Genomic DNA, 19,929 nt, shown 5'->3' with positions numbered 1-19,929 from the left:
GGCCGACAGTGTTTTCACCTGTCTAAGAAAAATATTTTTTTAAATTAAAGTTTTACGGTTTTTAGGGCGCAAAAAAATATAGTGTTAATTTTTTTGATATAATAGGACAAATATTAACCATTTAAGACCAACTTAAAAAAATTGTCAAGTAGCCTATTGTTGTTATAGCAGCAATAGAAATACAAATTCTTTGAAAATTTCAGGTCTATATCTATTATGGTTCTTGAGATACAGCCCACTGACAGATAGACAGGCGGACGGACAGCGGAGAAAACGAGACAGATATATGTGAGAGATATAGCTTTGTCTCGTTTTAACTCTGTCTTAAGTCTATTGGTCTAAGCAAAGTCAGTGTGCTCTATAGATCTCACCACGGACTAGAGAACCTTATCTGTGGATCTCACCCTTATTAGTAATAGGGTCCCGTGGGCACCACAGTTTGGCACCCTACGGGTACGGAACCCTGATATCAGTGGATAGGTTAAAAATAAAAACGAGAGTAAATTGTAATAAAATATAATTATCAGTTCGTGTTGAGTATAAAACAACATTAACATACATTCCTGCTTACTTATTATTTACATCTTATGTAACAATCTTATATATTTCATTAACACCTATCAATATTCAAGTAAATTTACTGTACAACTAATGTCAAAATGCATCAATATTTTAAGTAAGTAAGTAAATAGGTTTTTAATCAATTTATTAAAAATTCGATTAAACAAAATTTTAGATAAGTATGCAAATTATATAAAATTTGTAGCCTCAAAGACATTAATTTAAATTTTAAAAAATGCAAATTTGAAACATTTGGATAAAAGGCACAAGATTAACAATTAACAATTTTCGTGATCACATTTTTATTTCGTCTTGATTTAAGTCGTATTTTTTTAATTTTACATTAAAATTTGCCTAAGTTATTCGCATTTTAGTCAAAAATTGATGCACATGTAACTATATAAACGGCAAAGCCGTGCCGCCACGCGATTTGGCGTTTCAGTACGTTGCCGTGTAGAAACCAAAGGGTTTAATAAAAACTGCCATACCCCGCCCGCTTCCATCTTATACGGCATCATCACTTACCACCAAGTGAGATTGCAGTGGGCTAACTTGTTCCTGAATTAAAAAAAAATATGACTGAGCTAAAACTTAACCAGCAGCCCGAGTTTAATCAGTGCATTTTCCCGCGGCTTTTATAAATTTTTTATTTAGATACAAGTTACTAGTTATCATTTGGCTGCAATCTCACCTGGTAGTGAGTGATGATGCAGTTTAAGATGAAAAAGTCGCGAGAAAGCATTGTCACTGTCGCACTACTAATAATTGTGCTCGGGCTAGAGTTTTCTACGGAAAACGTTGTGATGAATCATAGGATAACCATAGACTAATCAAGTTTTAGTGTGGCAGTTAGACTTCATTATAATTCTCTGTACAAGGACAAAAATTTGTCCATTTTAAGATATACTACATTGAAATTTTAAGGCACATAGTTAACACATTCTTCTTACCATTGTCACATTTAAATCTAGGCTTTGGAGTGATGATATTTTTGAAGAAAATTCTTTTAGCAATCTACCTATTTACCTATTATATTTATTATTGCATGAATTCCATTTGTAATCTTTCTTCAGTTAACTACACCCTACCCAATGCCATGCTATACGCCAATGCTATGTAGCTGGCAGTTTGTAGTGCGCTCATGAAGTTATAGGTAAAAGAGCACGCTTATAACTGTAGAATATTAAATAAATTGAATGAAAATTTTAATATTTGATGAAAAAAAATCATTTTCAATGGAATCGAAAAATAATAATTTTATACAAGTCGTCATTGCAACGAATTTGCAATTAATTAATTAAACATAACATATTAGGTAGGTAATGCTAATTTATACACAACAATTTTTTCCAAAGGGGTCGTTTGCTCGATATTACTGGCAACCCCGCCAAGATGGCGGCGTCGAAGGCGTCCTTCAGCTGCTTTCTCGTTTTCGCGGAGGTTTCCACATAGGCCGCGTTTATTTTTGCTGCCAACGTACGCGCCTCTACTTCTGTGACTGCGTGCTCACCGCGGGACTGAAAAAATACAAAAATAAATAAGTATTGTATACAGCTGTATTGCCATGCCATTGATCGTTGCCTGATACGTTGATCCATAGACTCCGAGACGCCATTTACGAAAATCGAAATCCGTTATTGTTATAACCTATTTGAAATCAAGTTAGTTACTTAATCCATACTAGTATTATAAATGCGAAGGTGTGTCTGTCTGCTAGCTTTTCACGGCCCAACAGTTTAACCGATAACGAGTACAGACATAGGCTACTTTTTATCCCGGAAAATTAAAGAATTCCCACTGGGTTTAAAAAAAACTTAAATCCAATCCAAAGAAAACTTAAAGATTGACTGACTGATTGACTGATCCAGCTCAAACCACTGACTGGATGGATCAGGCTGAAATTTGGCATGCAGATATTCTATTATGACGTAGACATCCGCTAAGAAAGGATTTTTGATAATTCAACCCCTAAGGGGATAAACTAGCAGTTCGAAAGGAGATTGCCCATTTTCTTAGGAGCTTTAGGCCCCCCCTAATATAATTGTTATGTCACCATGGTTTAAATTTTATTTTGTAGACAAATAATTAACTCTATAAATTCTGCAAACGATTTCTATTTATTCACCCTGGTTATAAAGAAATCTTATTTTTTATATTGCTGATATTGAGGTTGTATTTAATTAATACTTCTTCAAAATAAATGCATGTCTACGATTCTAACTGTAATTGTAAATATTTTCAATAATAGAGTGAAAAAAAGTCGTAATAAACCATAATCGTAAAAAATAACACATTTTTTAAAAATTTAATTTAAGTTTTGACACGATGCCACAAAAGAGGGCCCGTTCACGGGCGATCTCCTTTGTGTAGTCCACGCGGGCCAAGTCGCGGGCATAAGCTAGTAAACAATAAATGCATCGGGGAATGGCACAGGGGAATGGGGACATAACAAAAAGTTGCATAAATCATCATCTGTAGGTACCACATTCTTGACTGAATATTGTTATAATATAATTCCACTATATTTCGAACATTTCACCCGCATCGTCAACCCGTCATAAATCCAGCGGGCGCAATTTAAAAATTCAGATAAGAATTAAGCTGCAGACACATCGGTGTTGATGTGTGTTCAACCCACAGACCACCACCTATAGACGCCTAATAGCCGTACACCGGGGGTGTTCAAGCCACTCGCCAAGCTTAGGCACTAGCTTAGCATAAAAGTCGGCCCACGCCGTTCGGTACCTACCCACATTGTTTTGATTACGTGACTTTTAAGTCCACCATTCTCCCCTGACCCCCGCCACCATTTTACGATTTTGTTTCATGCAAAATTGCAAAACCTTGTATATGCGTACTCTAGGAGTTGAATTCTCTATGGTTCATCCCCAATGCAATCTGCAGTAGGTACCTACCCAATCAAACGGCGCATAATATATCGGAATAAAAAATAAATATGAGTTCAACAAATACCAGTGGTATTAGTTGTTGGTATTAGAATGGATTAAATCTAAATGCGAAAGTCTGGCTCATCACGGCTCATCTGTTTAACCTTTTTTGACGAAATTTGATACAGAAATAGCATCCCGGGGTAGGATATATAAGCTACTTTTTGCACCGGAAAATCAAAGAGTGTTAAAAATCAAAATCCACGTTGTCAAAGTCGCGAACATCTTCTAATTCTATTTATTACAGAGATAGCTTCCATCCTGGAGATGGACATAGGTACTTTTTATCCCAGAAAATCGAAAAAAACCCCACGGGATTTGTAAAAAACTAAATCCATGCGGACGAAGTCGCGGAGCATCACCTGGTTGAAACCAAAAAAATGCTTACTCTTAAAGTTTGTATTACACGGCCGTCAAGCGCCAGGTCACTTTGGGTCCCCACGAGGACTAAAGGCGCATTCACACCGGCGACCGCCCGCGTCCACCGCTCAGCGACAGACCGAAACGTCTCCGGTCGCACCACGGAAAAACACAGCATGAGTACGTCAGTACCCGGGTAGCACAGGGCTCGGAGCTCTGACATAGAGTCCTGAAAAAGATTAAAAAAATATATAAACTCACCGTTTTGATGCAATATTATGCTCAATGCGGAACTTTCCAGGCAACGTTCGATAAAAATTTCATAGATGTCTCTGAATACATAGGTCGCCACTAAAGACGAAAAATACTATGTATCTTATGCTTTAGGTCGTGTCAATCAATGACATAGATGAAGAATGAGATCTAGCGTGCACTGCAGTTTTCTGTACGTTTCTTACTATAGAACTCTACTATAGTTCACAGGAGAGATGGAGTAGGATGGAGTCTATAGGACTATGCTTTTATGCAAACGAATTTGTCGAAACAAATCCAACGAGCCCAAACACAACGGAGTTATAATAGGTATTTGAGGAGTTTGTATAACTACCTCCCGGCTCCAACATGAGACCCTGGACATTTTATCGAACCGAAAAGAGATCAGGCTCATGACCAACTGCTTTACATGCTTTCTGAGTCGCAGGGGTGTGACACCACCAATCACTTCCCAACTTCGGGTTGCTAGCTGCTAATAACAATATTATTTCTAAAAGAAATTATTGGCCTAATACGAATCTCAAACCCGGGACCTGAAGAGACGATCCTCAGCCGAAAATCTAATCATTAAATCAATATAATCAGTGACAAGTAAAAACCTGTGAATAATTATGAGAAAGAGCGCGTAAAATTATTCTCACATAAGTAAATGATTTATCACACAATAATTCACTTTATGTGACATTTTGTAACTAACAAATTGGCACTTATTCTTATTTGGATTTCGTATTGTCCTTTTGTATATATATATGATGTGCAATCAACAAAAAAGGTACCAGAAAATGTGTTATTTACTGTTGAGGTCACCGGACATTCTGCTGATGGATTTTCTGAATAATTTCTGAAACCTTTAACCGGCTAAGGAAGTTGGATAACATTTACCTACTTTGCATGCTAAAAAGGTTTTGAATTATAAGCAGATCCTAGATAGATATCCGAATTCATAATCATGCTAAGTAGGCAGGGGATGAATGTATTGATTTTCAATAGTTAAGCTAAGCGGGTATAAATTTAGAATTCTAGCATTTAAACTACCGTCAGTGATATTCATAACCAAACAATTAGTGAGTTTTATATGAGCAAATATATTATATAATACAGATTCAGAGTTTGTCACAAACCGCTACAAAGAAATAACTCAAGTATAATTTGAAGGTAGGTAACTCTTATATATATCAGACAATTTAGTCTGAATCTACAAAAGTTTAATTGAATAAAAACATTTTTATTTTTATTTTTTGTTTCAATCCATCGCGGTGAAAGTTCCATGCAAAATCAACAATTGGACAAAATATACATAGTTTTTCTGTAATCGGAAATTGTTACACAATATCGATAACACATCAACATTCATACATAAACTTTACGATATAATTATGATTCTTTGGCGTGTAATGACAGATTTGAATATTTAAATTAATTATTATTATTATAATATATTAATTCCTTAATTTAGAACGAGATGTGCTGGCTACAAAAACTTAAATATTCCGTTTATGTCTTCCATGGAAGTGTATTCAAGAATACTTCTTAAAATTATATAGTAGGTAGTAGGTTTACAATAGGTATTGTTATCAAAATTTGTTAGAGGTTTAGAGAGGCTGAATCCAATTTTTCAACAACAGTCGGAGGTTTCTTTTCACACCTATTACGTATACGTAGTATTTAATCTAAAACGTGCGAAACTAGACAAGTCAGCAGATATTCATATAATTACCTACTGTTCCTTACATAAGTTACATATCCAGTTTAAATTAGAATTATCGTCGTACTCGATTTTATAATGTTCATTAATTCAGAAGAAATCAAATATGCTATGCAGAAAACATCAATTAACTGAATATAATTACGAGGCTCGATTTGAAAGTGTCATGTTCACACTGATTTTATCTGTTACTCCGCCAGATAAGTGGTGCTTGCCGAGCAACTAATAACTCTCTAATTTACACTAGAAAATTATAAATGCCAGTAATTTTCCCTTTCCATGTTAATTATAATCTATAGGTAATTAAAATATGTGTATAAAATAAAATTACCTATTTTAAGCGCTAAATCTGGAATAACTATTTATAAATATGTAAAATTTGTTAAAGATAATTTAAGTCATTGCGGCAAAGACTTTTGAATCTGGTTTAATACTGTGCCTAATAATATTATGTCATTACTAAAATCTAATATTAAAATTTTTATATACTCTGCCTAATTAGAAAGTTAATGATGGAAAATTATTTAAATTTTTCGCTACTTCTTCGTGTTCTTAATATATATGACAGCCAAAGTTATTAATATTAATATCCAAGTGTTCAAATTAGTCAAATAACTTGATATAAATATGGACAGATTAATTATCTTAACCATAATTAGGTAAAGATATATATAAATTACATTATTTTGGTATGTTTAAAATGTTTTAATGCAAACTTTAAACTTTTCATTACGCAACTGAGTGTTTAGTAACATTTTATTGGCCATTACTTGTACCTACCTACTTGAATAGGTAATGTTAGTTGTAAAATATTTGCATCCATGGCACGCCGTAAAACTAACTTTCCTGGTTTAGGCAACTCTCTATGAGTCTCATAATATAAATTATAGCCTATGTCTATGTTTACTAACTTAATAATTGTCGTAATAGACTTAGTAACTGACCTTAAAGACTATTAAATTAATATAGCTATTATTATCTAAATCAAATATAATGTAATGTTTGATATTTCTTTAATCAGTCTCACGTTCTAACAAATTTTCTAAGAACTCCTTCGTTTTCTGTTCGATGCGACGATTAATTTTATCACAAATGGAGTTAAAAGTACAAATAAACGAAATAGTTATCACATTTCTTAGATAACGCTATCTTTTACATCCGATTACGTTGAAAGGTCGTTTGAGACAGTTTTACTTTTAAGTCAAGGGCTAGTAGATAATAAACTTATAATAAATTGGTATTTGGGGCCACGCCATGGCTTGCTTAGCATTGTTGAAAGTCATGGATTTCTTGAACACGAAGATTTTAAAACCAACTTCTTCCTTCTGAAAATTATCTTCTGGTAGTGGTTCAAGTAGGTATAGTGCATTCAAAATAATCTGGCGTGTTTCCACGTGAGACCGTCATTAGCAATAACAATAGGATTACATTCGACATGCCACGTAAACAATAGGGCAAATAAACCAAACACTTATAGAGCCCATTCATTTTTAAAGGAGCCGGTTCAACCTCAGTGTTGAGCCGCCACGACTTAATCCTATTGTTAATGTTAATGACGGTCTCAAGTGGAAACACGCCAGTTTATTTTGAATGCACTATACCTACTAAAGTTTCTAGAAAAGGTGATTCAATTCAATTTTTTTATTCGTTATCTAACCGTGTTAACAGATTATCATATTTGATGCATTTGCCTTTTCCAATACGATAGACAGTCAAAATACGATAGCGGAACAAAGAAACAATCAAACAAAAAATATACTACTACTGAATAGCTACTGAATATTGTGGCAGGTACGAATATGTTATTACATATGGATAGACTAGAGACTTATTCAATAAAACTCTTGAACAATGCTATTTCGAATGTGTGAACATATCAAAGAACTGCGTATTTCCTTGTGACTGATTCGCGTATTTTATTTCTTACCGAACTAGTGGTAAATTAAACTAGTTGACGATTCAAAAGCACTTGTAAAAGTTTACTTAAATAAAAATATATTCTATTCTATTCCTATAGGATTTCATAAAGTACCTACCTACTAGAAATAGGTAATAATACATATTCACATTAAATAAGATATAAACAACCGACGTACTAACATAACTTTACTAGGTATCGACATTTTTGCTAAACCATAAAATGAATCACCAAATGTGTTGGTCATTGCAAATCTCGAGAACCGCTGAACCGATTTCGCTAATTCTTTTTTTATAATATTCCTTCATGTACGAGGATGGTTATTACGGAGAGAAAATTTAATTCAACCTCCCCCTCAATTTTCTAAACTCCACCCGAGCGAAGCCGGGGCCCGGTCAGCTAGTAATGCAATAATATTATATTTATAGACAAAACAAGCAAAACACATGCTCGCTGTATGGATGTAAACTAAACAGTTAGTTATTATGTGCGCAGGTAGAGAAACTGTGGGAAACGTGAGTCGCAAAATCGCAAAAACGAAATCGCAAAAAGTGCGGGATTCAGAGTTCAATCGAAGAGCAGCAACAATAGCGTGCACGTGCTCCTTTCCGATGTGAACACAATATGCCATGGTTCACGGCAGATGGAGGAAGCAGGTGAGGATCGGTTACCTACCTGCGCTGTGACATGTACAAACATTCACTATTTAGGGCCGATTCTCAAATCGCCAAATAAAGTTTGATGGACGAATTTTTATGATTTCAAAAGTGCCATTGTTGAGTTTTTTTGCGGGTTTTTCAGTAGAATCTGCTTTCTGAACCGTAGTAGAATCATAGACATAGCATAAGACACTTTATCCAAAAAGCGAATCGTAGTAGAATCACAGACATAGCATAAGAAACTTTACTCAAAAAGACTATGCACTTAACAGGGCACTGCTGTCACACTATGTGTTACTGCATGTACTGACTTTTTGTGCAGTCTTTTTAAAAGAAACAAAATCTACTAGAACTTGGCTCTAACACTGCTGTTTATCTGTTTAGTCAATTTTCTTTAACAATCAGTTCAATATTCAAGAATTAATATGACGTTCAATAACCTAAGGACATTATTAGAAGACTTTATGAATAACAAGGAGAATACTAGACTATTTACCTGCCCCGCTGTATCACAGATTTCTACGCAGACCGGTCGATCATCAACGTCCACCACAACTGTAACAAAGAAAATAATAGTTTAAAAAAAGTCTAGACTAGACACAGTTAAAAAATGTGGGGTAAGTACATTTTCTTAAGGTGCCTTAAAAGAAATGAGGTTTGATCCTACGCCTACGAACGATCTCTCCTTAGATAATTTACCAAGGACGATCGCTGCCTAGCCCCTTGACAAGGGTTTCTGGGGCGATAGACGCGAGGAGTTTGGCGCCCGATAGGAAAATGGTCCTCCCTCGAGTCAGGAGGTGAACCATTGCATTCCTGCGCCACAGAGACCACAGATAGTATGTAGGAACATTTAATTAGTCGCAGTCACAGAGGAGGGTCTACTTCAGCAGACGACGCTGGCTGGGTGCCAGCTCAGCCAGGCGGCTTGAGACAGCGTGGGCTTAGTCGGTAAGACTCCAATCTATTACCTAACCTTCGTGCCTCGTGCAGGCGCGGTGTTATACGTGAAGATTTCCCCACAAAAAAAATCGGATGGACCGATGAAATATTGGAGCTTTTAGGTACTAAAATATGTATAATCAGTAGGTACTTATCTGAAAATCAACTTTAACTAGGCACATCATTAGGCACATGCACAAAGGATATCTGAAATAATTGTTAATTTGACCATTAATCTGTCAGTGAAATACCTACAATGCGTCGGATACTGGACAGCCAATAACTTGCTAATTAATTAATGCGCTATCGTGACGGGCTGTTATTAGCAATTAATTAACGGTAACGAATTATCTTCGCCACTGGCCAGCGCATCGGAACAACCGTTTTTGTAGCGAAGTTACTCGTATTGAAACGTTTTCGTTACCTACTGTATAAGATATTATTTTGATTTGTGATGAATTTTATTAGAATTATTAGTTATTCATCTCATCTTCTTCGTATACAGACGATGAGATGAATAACTAATAATTTCGTCTCAGAAATCGTAGTAACGTATCTAGACTCTAGATAGACGACGATTCGATCAACAAACTTACAAACTTTACCTCTTTATAATTTTTGTCTACACTCTACGTTCTAGAATAATATATTATAAAGAAAGTTTGTTTATAGGATCCAGTAATCTCTGGAACTACTGAAACGATTTTGAAAATTCTTTCACCAGTAGAAAGCTACATTATTCCCGAGAGACATGAGATATATTTTATTTTCAAAAAAATTAGAGATCCCTACGAAAACTGTAATAAGCTACCCGGGCGAAGCCGGGGCGGGTCGCTAGTTCATTATAAATACATAGTATAGGGACGCAGGTATGGTTATCAACTATGCGACGTGCTCTTTATTTGTTTTTAGATTTGGTTAACAACAGGGTGAAGAAATCGAAAAAATATTTAAATTGAAATACTTAGAAAGAGTATTTAAATAAACTATTACAAATACTTTTGAATCGTCAACTGAATCTACCATTCAATACCATTCATCATCATCATCATCTCAATCACTCTAAATAATTAGAAATAGCCTTGACAGTTTTTACCTAAAAGGAAAAGCGGAACCCCTATAGGATCACTTTGTTGCCTGTCTGTCTGTCTGTCGGTCGGTCTGTCAAGAAACCTACAGGGTACTTCCCGTTGACCTAGAATCATGAAATTTGGCAAGTAGGTAGGTCTTATAGCAGACATTCGGAGAAAAAATCTGAAAACCGTGAATTTGTGGTTACATCACACAAAAAAAATTAAAATGTGATGATAAACAAATAATTGATATTTTCAACTTTCAAAGTAAGATTACTATACTAAGTGGGGTATCATATGAAAGGGCTTTACCTGTAGGTTTTTGATTTATCGTACAAAACATCGCAAAATTTCGACTGTAGTACGGAAACTTTGGTACGCGAGTCTGACTCGCACTTGGCCGGTTTTTCTCCTTTTACCAGACAAAATCAGGTCACCTTTCCTCAAACGTAGTACACAACAAAAGAGAATCTCGTCGACCGCAAATTGCGAAACCTTTCATCAGCCGCGTTACCTAATATCATTACGGAGTTATTCAGTGCGGTTTTTCTGTGAATGTAATTTTCGTAAAAGGATATTTTTGTATTGCGAAACGGGTTTCGGGTTTCAACATCACTCAACAATTTGACCTTTAAAAAATAAAGAGGGTTTGTAATAATATAGACCCACTATACAGTGTGTTTTTAAACTGGAGAAATCCAAAACCATAGGAGGTACCTACAGGGAAACTGTCTCAGGAAATTTCAGCTCTTTTTTAGTGAAAACGATTTTGGCATCAATTTTTGTCTATGCCAAAGTCTTTGGTCAAGCGTGAGTTGTCCATAAAAATCAATGAAATTGACAATTTTTCTTTAATGCTGATCGACTCAGTTTCATGTACCTAAGGATAATTTTAATGTATTGAAAGAAAATATCAGGACATTGACAGACACTGACAGACAGACGGATAGACGTATAGACGGTGGTACAGACAGACGGACGAACAGCGGAGGCTTAGTAATTGGGCCCGGTGGTACGGAATCTGTTATTCTAAGTACGGAATCCTAAAAAGAGCATTTGTCGAAAATTAATGCAGCTGACGCCATCTTAGCTTACGGTATCAGCGATTAAGGAACCCCAAAGGTCTCTTTCTAATTAGCCGTGTGGTATGCGGCATACGTGACGCCTGCACACACTGCCTGTCCCCTGGCCCATTTAAACGACTCCAAGTTGTATGCCGACTAACTTTTTAGGAACGAATAACAGAACTGCATAATTGACGCGTCCGTAACCACAGATACATTATTACCTATCTATTAAATAAATGACGTGACGCATTTGGAGAAAACCAGTCAAGTGCGAGTAGGACTCGCAGACGAAGGGGAACGAGACGCACAGCTCAAAATACTTGACTATCGAACTGAAATTTGGCATGCAGATACTTAGCTAATACGACGTAGACATCCGCTAAGAAATAATTTTAGAAAATTCAACCCTTGGTAAAATGGGGGTTTGGTGTAGTCCACGCGAACGATGTCGCGGGCATAAGCTAGTCTATCATAGAAAGAGTCTGTAATCTGTATGGATGATAGATACCCACTGTCGATACGCCCTATTTCCGTTGAAACCGGGATCGTGCATCAGCGTTGCATTTAATTAAACCGCCACTCGTCCATTGCTTGCTGACAGAGAGCACTAAAATACTGAGCACAACTCTGTAAGCAATGTATATAGCATAGAGGAACATAAAAACGTGATATTACAATAAGGGTAAGCACACACTGAAAAATGTTGCTGCGCGATTTTATTTGCTCGCTGTTATGACAGTTTTTACCACGGTTGTTTTTATACACCTACCTGGTGAAAAAAAACGATAGAGTATTTTAGCGATATTTAATAGTTCATAAAAAAAAATTATTTTAATGAATTTTTATACAATACATTAGAAAGAAATATAATTCTCTAGTAGTTATAGTAGTATAAATCCTTATAGTTTGTAAGGAATTTTCAAGTGAAGCCTCAATATAGGTACCTACGACATTCGAGAGTTTTAACATTCGTCAAATTATAGAGCTGCAAAATACTTAATATAAGGACTTTGGTCCTAGACCAAATACTAGCACAAGCTTTACGTTTTACCTCAATGGAAAGTAATAAGTATGTAGTAATAATTTGAAAAAAATTTGAGAGAAGACCCGTGCTTAATAGTGACCCGGCAATGGGTTGATATTGATTATGATGATGAATGTGAAGATTTTTTAATAAAATATATTTCAGTGATAACCGCGCGGAAATAAATCGCTGTGTGTACTAGCCCTTTGTAACATAATAGTGAGCATGGTCCGGATACGCGGAGTGAAGTAGTGCGGTTGTAGCGAACATCCTGGCTTTTGTTTTACAACCGGTTTGCGAATGCTCATATTTGTTTAGTTAGTCTGCATTGTAGATGTTGACTTCGCTCGTGTGAACGATCTAAAATTTTAAAAACGTGAATTTAGTAGAGATAGAAGAGGGGTTCCGAAACAAAATTAAAAATAGAACTTTTAAAAAGTTGTCAAAAAACCTGGCTGCTCTTTGCACTGCATGTTTTTCCGGCGAACTTCGTACCGCCTAAAAGTCGATTCTTTTTCGGGATTTTTTTAAATTTTTCTCTCCGTAAGAACCATCCCCGTACTTCAAGGAATATTATGAAAAAAAGAATTAAGTAGCGAAATCGGTTCAGCTGTTCTCGAGATTTGCGATCAGCAACACATTTTGCGAGTCATTTTTATATATAGAGATTTAATAAGTGCATTGTGAACTTGCAGTTGGTGTACCGAAATACGATAAATATTAAAATTTTGATTTTTTTTAAAGAATTTTAAATCCGCTCCATCGAGGCGAATCTAATGACGTACCTACCTATCATATTATATTAAAATCGGGTGAACCGTTTAGTACCTAGTTACGAAACCCGCGGACAGGGTTATTCCCGTTGAGTCACACCCCCGTGTGTAACACTGTGACACAAGGTACCAAAAATTTCAAAACATTCCCGTTGAGTAACACTGTTACACAACGGGAATTTTTTGAACTTGTTGGCACCTTGTGTCACACCTACATAAATACATATTATTGCGCGTGTATCAAGTATTAACTGATTGTGCACTTTTCCGGGATGTTATTTATTTATAAATCCAAGATGGCGGACATGATTTTTTTTTTTTCAAAAAATTGACATGGGTGTCGTTTTCAGGGTTTTCGAGGGTGCTGAATTTGATGATGACATTTATTCTGAAATCCAAGATGGCGGACATGTTTTTTTTTTCAAAAAATTGACATGGGTGTCGTTTTCAGGGTTTTCGAGGGTGCTGAATTTGATGATGACATTTATTCTGAAATCCAAGATGGCGGACATGTTTTTTTTTTTTTTCAAAAAATTGACATGGGTGTCGTTTTCAGGGTTTTCGAGGGTGCTGAATTTTATGATGACATTTATTCTGAAATCCAAGATGGCGGACATGAATTTTTTTTCAAAAAATTGACATGGGTGTCGTTTTCAGGGTTTTCGAGGGTGCTGAATTTGATGATGACATTTATTCTGAAATCCAAGATGGCGGACATGATTTTTTTTACAAAAAATTGACATGGGTGTCGTTTTCAGGGTTTTCGAGGGTGCTGAATTTGATGATGACATTTATTCTGAAATCCAAGATGGCGGACATGTTTTTTTTTTTCAAAAAGTTGACATGGGTGTCGTTTTCAGGGTTTTCGAGGGTGCTGAATTTGATGATGACATTTATTCTGAAATCCAAGATGGCGGACATGATTTCTTTTTTCAAAAATTGACATGGGTGTCGTTTTCAGGGTTTTCGAGGGTGCTGAATTTGATGATGACATTTATTCTGAAATCCAAGATGGCGGACATGATTTTTTTTTTTCAAAAAATTGACATGGGTGTCGTTTTCAGGGTTTTCGAGGGTGCTGAATTTGATGATGACATTTATTCTGAAATCCAAGATGGCGGACATGATTTTTTTTTCAAAAAATTGACATGGGTGTCGTTTTCAGGGTTTTCGAGGGTGCTGAATTTGATGATGACATTTATTCTGAAATCCAAGATGGCGGACATGATTTTTTTTTTCAAAAAGTTGACATGGGTGTCGTTTTCAGGGTTTTCGAGGGTGCTGAATTTGATGATGACATTTATTCTGAAATCCAAGATGGCGGACATGATTTTTTTTACAAAAAATTGACATGGGTGTCGTTTTCAGGGTTTTCGAGGGTGCTGAATTTGATGATGACATTTATTCTGAAATCCAAGATGGCGGACATGTTTTTTTTTTTCAAAAAGTTGACATGGGTGTCGTTTTCAGGGTTTTCGAGGGTGCTGAATTTGATGATGACATTTATTCTGAAATCCAAGATGGCGGACATGATTTTTTTTTTCAAAAATTGACATGGGTGTCGTTTTCAGGGTTTTCGAGGGTGCTGAATTTGATGATGACATTTATTCTGAAATCCAAGATGGCGGACATGATTTTTTTTTTCAAAAAGTTGACATGGGTGTCGTTTTCAGGGTTTTCGAGGGTGCTGAATTTGATGATGACATTTATTCTGAAATCCAAGATGGCGGGCATGAATTTTTTTTCAAAAAATTGACATGGGTATCGTTTTCAGGGTTTTCGAGGGTGCTGAATTTGATGATGACATTTATTCTGAAATCCAAGATGGCGGACATGATTTTTTTTTCAAAAAATTGACATGGGTGTCGTTTTCAGGGTTTTCGAGGGTGCTGAATTTGATGATGACATTTATTCTGAAATCCAAGATGGCGGACATGATTTTTTTTTCAAAAAGTTGACATGGGTGTCATTTTCAGGGTTTTCGAGGGTGCTGAATTTGATGATGACATTTATTCTGAAATCCAAGATGGCGGACATGAATTTTTTTTTTCAAAAAATTGACATGGGTGTCGTTTTCAGGGTTTTCGAGGGTGCTGAATTTGATGATGACATTTATTCTGAAATCCAAGATGGCGGACATGATTTTTTTTTTCAAAAAGTTGACATGGGTGTCGTTTTCAGGGTTTTCGAGGGTGCTGAATTTGATGATGACATTTATTCTGAAATCCAAGATGGCGGGCATGAATTTTTTTTCAAAAAATTGACATGGGTGTCGTTTTCAGGGTTTTCGAGGGTGCTGAATTTGATGATGACATTTATTCTGAAATCCAAGATGGCGGACATGATTTTTTTTCAAAAAATTTACATGGGTGTCGTTTTCAGGGTTTTCGAGGGTGCTGAATTTGATGATGACATTTATTCTGAAATCCAAGATGGCCGACATGATTTTTTTTTTCAAAAAATTGACATGGGTGTCGTTTTCAGGGTTTTCGAGGGTGCTGAATTTGATGATGACATTTATTCTGAAATCCAAGATGGCGGACATGATTTTTTTTTTCAAAAAATTGACATGGGTGTCGTTTTCAGGGTTTTGTAACACCAGGTTATGTTAGTAGCTTGTCTTAGTTTAATATTTAACATCAGTTTATACGGTTAACATGCGATTGGATCTATTTCGATTATGAAATAAAATCGATTAAAAGTTTAGAAAAAGCATGGACTTCTCTAGGAATGTAAATAATTATGGATGCGTTCAAAAATAAAACATTTTTAATGCGTTCTGTTATGCAAATGTTAAACACAAAGTCAAATGATTTATTCAAAATAGGTAATAAATAACTCTTTTTGATGGTCAGATGTTGGATTTCTAAGATATAGTGGTGATAATTATTACGCAAACTTAAAACTAAAGCTACGAGCTACGTTATATTTTTGAAGACGATTATCATAATTTCCATGTCATTTTTTTTTGAAAAAAAATCATGTCCGCCATCTTGTATTTCAGAATAAATGTCATCATCAAATTCAGCACCCTCGAAAACCCTGAAAACGACACCCATGTCAATTTTTTGAAAAAAAAATCATGTCCGCCATCTTGGATTTCAGAATAAATGTCATCATCAAATTCAGCACCCTCGAAAACCCTGAAAACGACACCCATGTCAATTTTTTGAAAAAAAAATCATGTCCGCCATCTTGGATTTCAGAATAAATGTCATCATCAAATTCAGCACCCTCGAAAACCCTGAAAACGACACCCATGTCAATTTTTGAAAAAAGAAATCATGTCCGCCATCTTGGATTTCAGAATAAATGTCATCATCAAATTCAGCACCCTCGAAAACCCTGAAAACGACACCCATGTCAATTTTTTGAAAAAAAATTCATGCCCGCCATCTTGGATTTCAGAATAAATGTCATCATCAAATTCAGCACCCTCGAAAACCCTGAAAACGACACCCATGTCAACTTTTTGAAAAAAAAAATCATGTCCGCCATCTTGGATTTCAGAATAAATGTCATCATCAAATTCAGCACCCTCGAAAACCCTGAAAATGACACCCATGTCAACTTTTTGAAAAAAAAATCATGTCCGCCATCTTGGATTTCAGAATAAATGTCATCATCAAATTCAGCACCCTCGAAAACCCTGAAAACGACACCCATGTCAATTTTTTGAAAAAAAAATCATGTCCGCCATCTTGGATTTCAGAATAAATGTCATCATCAAATTCAGCACCCTCGAAAACCCTGAAAACGACACCCATGTCAACTTTTTGAAAAAAAAATCAAGTCCGCCATCTTGGATTTCAGAATAAATGTCATCATCAAATTCAGCACCCTCGAAAACCCTGAAAACGACACCCATGTCAATTTTTTGAAAAAAATTCATGCCCGCCATCTTGGATTTCAGAATAAATGTCATCATCAAATTCAGCACCCACGAAAACCCTGAAAACGACACCCATGTCAACTTTTTGAAAAAAAAAATCATGCCCGCCATCTTGGATTTCAGAATAAATGTCATCATCAAATTCAGCACCCACGAAAACCCTGAAAACGACACCCATGTCAATTTTTAAAAAAAAAATCATGTCCGCCATCTTGGATTTCAGAATAAATGTCATCATCAAATTCAGCACCCTCGAAAACCCTGAAAACGACACCCATGTCAATTTTTTGAAAAAAAATTCATGTCCGCCATCTTGGATTTCAGAATAAATGTCATCATCAAATTCAGCACCCTCGAAAACCCTGAAAATGACACCCATGTCAACTTTTTGAAAAAAAAATCATGTCCGCCATCTTGGATTTCAGAATAAATGTCATCATCAAATTCAGCACCCTCGAAAACCCTGAAAACGACACCCATGTCAATTTTTTGAAAAAAAAAATCATGTCCGCCATCTTGGATTTCAGAATAAATGTCATCATCAAATTCAGCACCCTCGAAAACCCTGAAAACGACACCCATGTCAATTTTTTGAAAAAAAATTCATGTCCGCCATCTTGGATTTCAGAATAAATGTCATCATCAAATTCAGCACCCTCGAAAACCCTGAAAATGACACCCATGTCAAATTTTTGAAAAAAAAAATCATGTCCGCCATCTTGGATTTCAGAATAAATGTCATCATCAAATTCAGCACCCTCGAAAACCCTGAAAACGACACCCATGTCAATTTTTTGAAAAAAAAATCATGTCCGCCATCTTGGATTTATAAATAAATAACATCCCGGAAAAGTGCACAATCAGTTAATCCTTGATACACGCGCAATAATATGTATTTATGTAGGTGTGACACAAGGTGCCAACAAGTTCAAAACATTCCCGTTGTGTAACAGTGTTACTCAACGGGAATGTTTTGAAATTTTGGGTACCTTGTGTCACAGTGTTACACACGGGGGTGTGACTCAACGGGAATAACCCACGGACCACGGAACAGAAAATTTCTGTTCCGTGGAACGGACGGATTCACATAACATATCACTCCTTTTGGGTTTTACCGCAATAATCTACCATCATCTTAAAAAAAACCCAGGTTCAGTAGGTTTATACAATATCTTTTCGCCATCGACTGCGAACATTTACTTGATTATTATTTATCTACAACTTACTAGAGAGCGTTATCTGTTACGTAAAGAAGATTGCTTTGCTAGGACTTCCTGAGGCGCTCGGGATTGTTTGAACGTGCCAGCAAAGTAAAGATAGGCTTATTTGTTACTTGTTCTTATAAATGCATGTTTGCCTGGTGTCTCAACACATGTTTGATCTGTTAATAGGAGAAATTTTCACCAGGTACCAGGTGCACCAACGCTAATTTTCAGTAAACGATAACTTTAACTGCCTAATTTGCAACTGACCCTAACTGGACCCTAAAATATTAAAACCGATATCAAAAGTCGCTGTTAGGGGGCCTAGCCAATTCTTATGTACCTACTTACGTATAAAATTGCAATTTAATGCTTATTTCAACATCATTATTGCGACAGCGTCTTCAGCCGTTTAAAATCAAATAAAATCGTAAAAGTAACCTTATAAATTTATCTCAATCGGATAATTTCGTATATATAAATTTAAAATCGTAAAAGTAACCTTATGTATCTCAATCGGATAGTATCGTATATTAACTTAATGAAATCGACCTTTATTTTATTTCGCTAATTATAAATTTAAACGGATTATAAATTACTTCGACATTGACTGGGACATGAATTTTTGGGCTTTCTCTTTTTAGAGAACTAAGAGGTGTTTCATATTTTTAACGATATTTTTTAAAAAGTATATAAAACACCTCATAATTGTGAAGACTGAAGAGTTGCAAATTTTACTGCGCCGCAAGATTTTTTTTTTCACGCAAACCTTATCAAACCACTGGCACTGATAGATTAAATTCTAAATCGTTAGTTCAATTACAAACCTAATTATGATGTTTTGAAAGATTTCTTGCGGTTTTTTCACAGTGCAGAGTAGCCCCTTTATGATGCAAGTATAACGTTTGAGTTTTAATTAACGCAAAATATTTAGATTTTCAGGGTTCCGTAGGTACCTCAAAAGGAAAAGAGGAACCCTTATAGGCTTCTAGGATATCTTCGTTGTCTGTCTATACGTCGTGTCTGTCAAGAAAACCTATAGAGTACTTCCCGTTGACCTAGAATCGTGAAATTTGGTAGGTGGGTAGGTCTTATAGCACAAGTAAAGGAGTAAATCCGAAAACCGTGAAATTGGGATGACATCACAAAAAAAATTAAAACGTGTTCCATGAAAAAATAATTAGTGCTAGAGTCTAATACTTAATCACTTAATACTTGTCTAACAATCTTAATTTAACTTACCTACTTACCCCAGTTTTTAAGAGTAAATTACAAATTTAAGTTACCCTATAGGTAAGTAAGATTTTTAATCGCCTAAATATAGTCCTTAAATAACTGTAGTCCTAACTACCTAAGTACTTAGAAAATAAGAAAATTAAAAGCGAAGTAAAGAAAATAAGACCCATTTTGTCATTTTATTTTATTCATACTTTGACTTTGAAATTAGTTAGTAAAAGTTTTACTTTCCAGTTTCAATGAATAATAAAATGTGTACCTGGAGAGACCCCCAGGTCCGGACGGGAGAATGACCT

At 35.6% G+C, this 19,929-nt stretch overlaps 2 protein-coding genes across 2 annotated transcripts in view; one reads left to right on the top strand and one right to left on the bottom strand.

The window, feature by feature from the left end:
• The window catches only part of LOC117982633 (maltase A1-like), a 306,078-nt gene that overhangs the window by 13,849 nt on the left and 272,300 nt on the right, over positions 1–19,929 (top strand). The gene's annotated exons all lie outside the window — the stretch shown is intronic.
• The window catches only part of LOC117982642 (uncharacterized), a 63,421-nt gene continuing 43,992 nt past the window's right edge, over positions 501–19,929 (bottom strand). Inside the window, exons 2-4 of the mRNA XM_034969017.2 lie at positions 8,921–8,979; positions 3,898–4,098; positions 501–2,078 (exon numbers count right to left, since the gene is read on the bottom strand). Of these exons, the coding sequence (XP_034824908.1) occupies positions 1,887–2,078; positions 3,898–4,098; positions 8,921–8,979 (452 nt within the window). The 3' untranslated portion in view covers positions 501–1,886. The remainder of the gene's footprint in view (positions 2,079–3,897; positions 4,099–8,920; positions 8,980–19,929) is intronic.

This window comes from Maniola hyperantus, chromosome 5, assembly GCF_902806685.2.
Source record: "Maniola hyperantus chromosome 5, iAphHyp1.2, whole genome shotgun sequence".
Taxonomy (NCBI): Eukaryota; Metazoa; Arthropoda; class Insecta; order Lepidoptera; family Nymphalidae; genus Maniola; species Maniola hyperantus.
The sequence above is the reverse complement of the archived record's forward strand: the minus strand, read 5'-3'. Positions and strand labels throughout refer to the sequence as shown.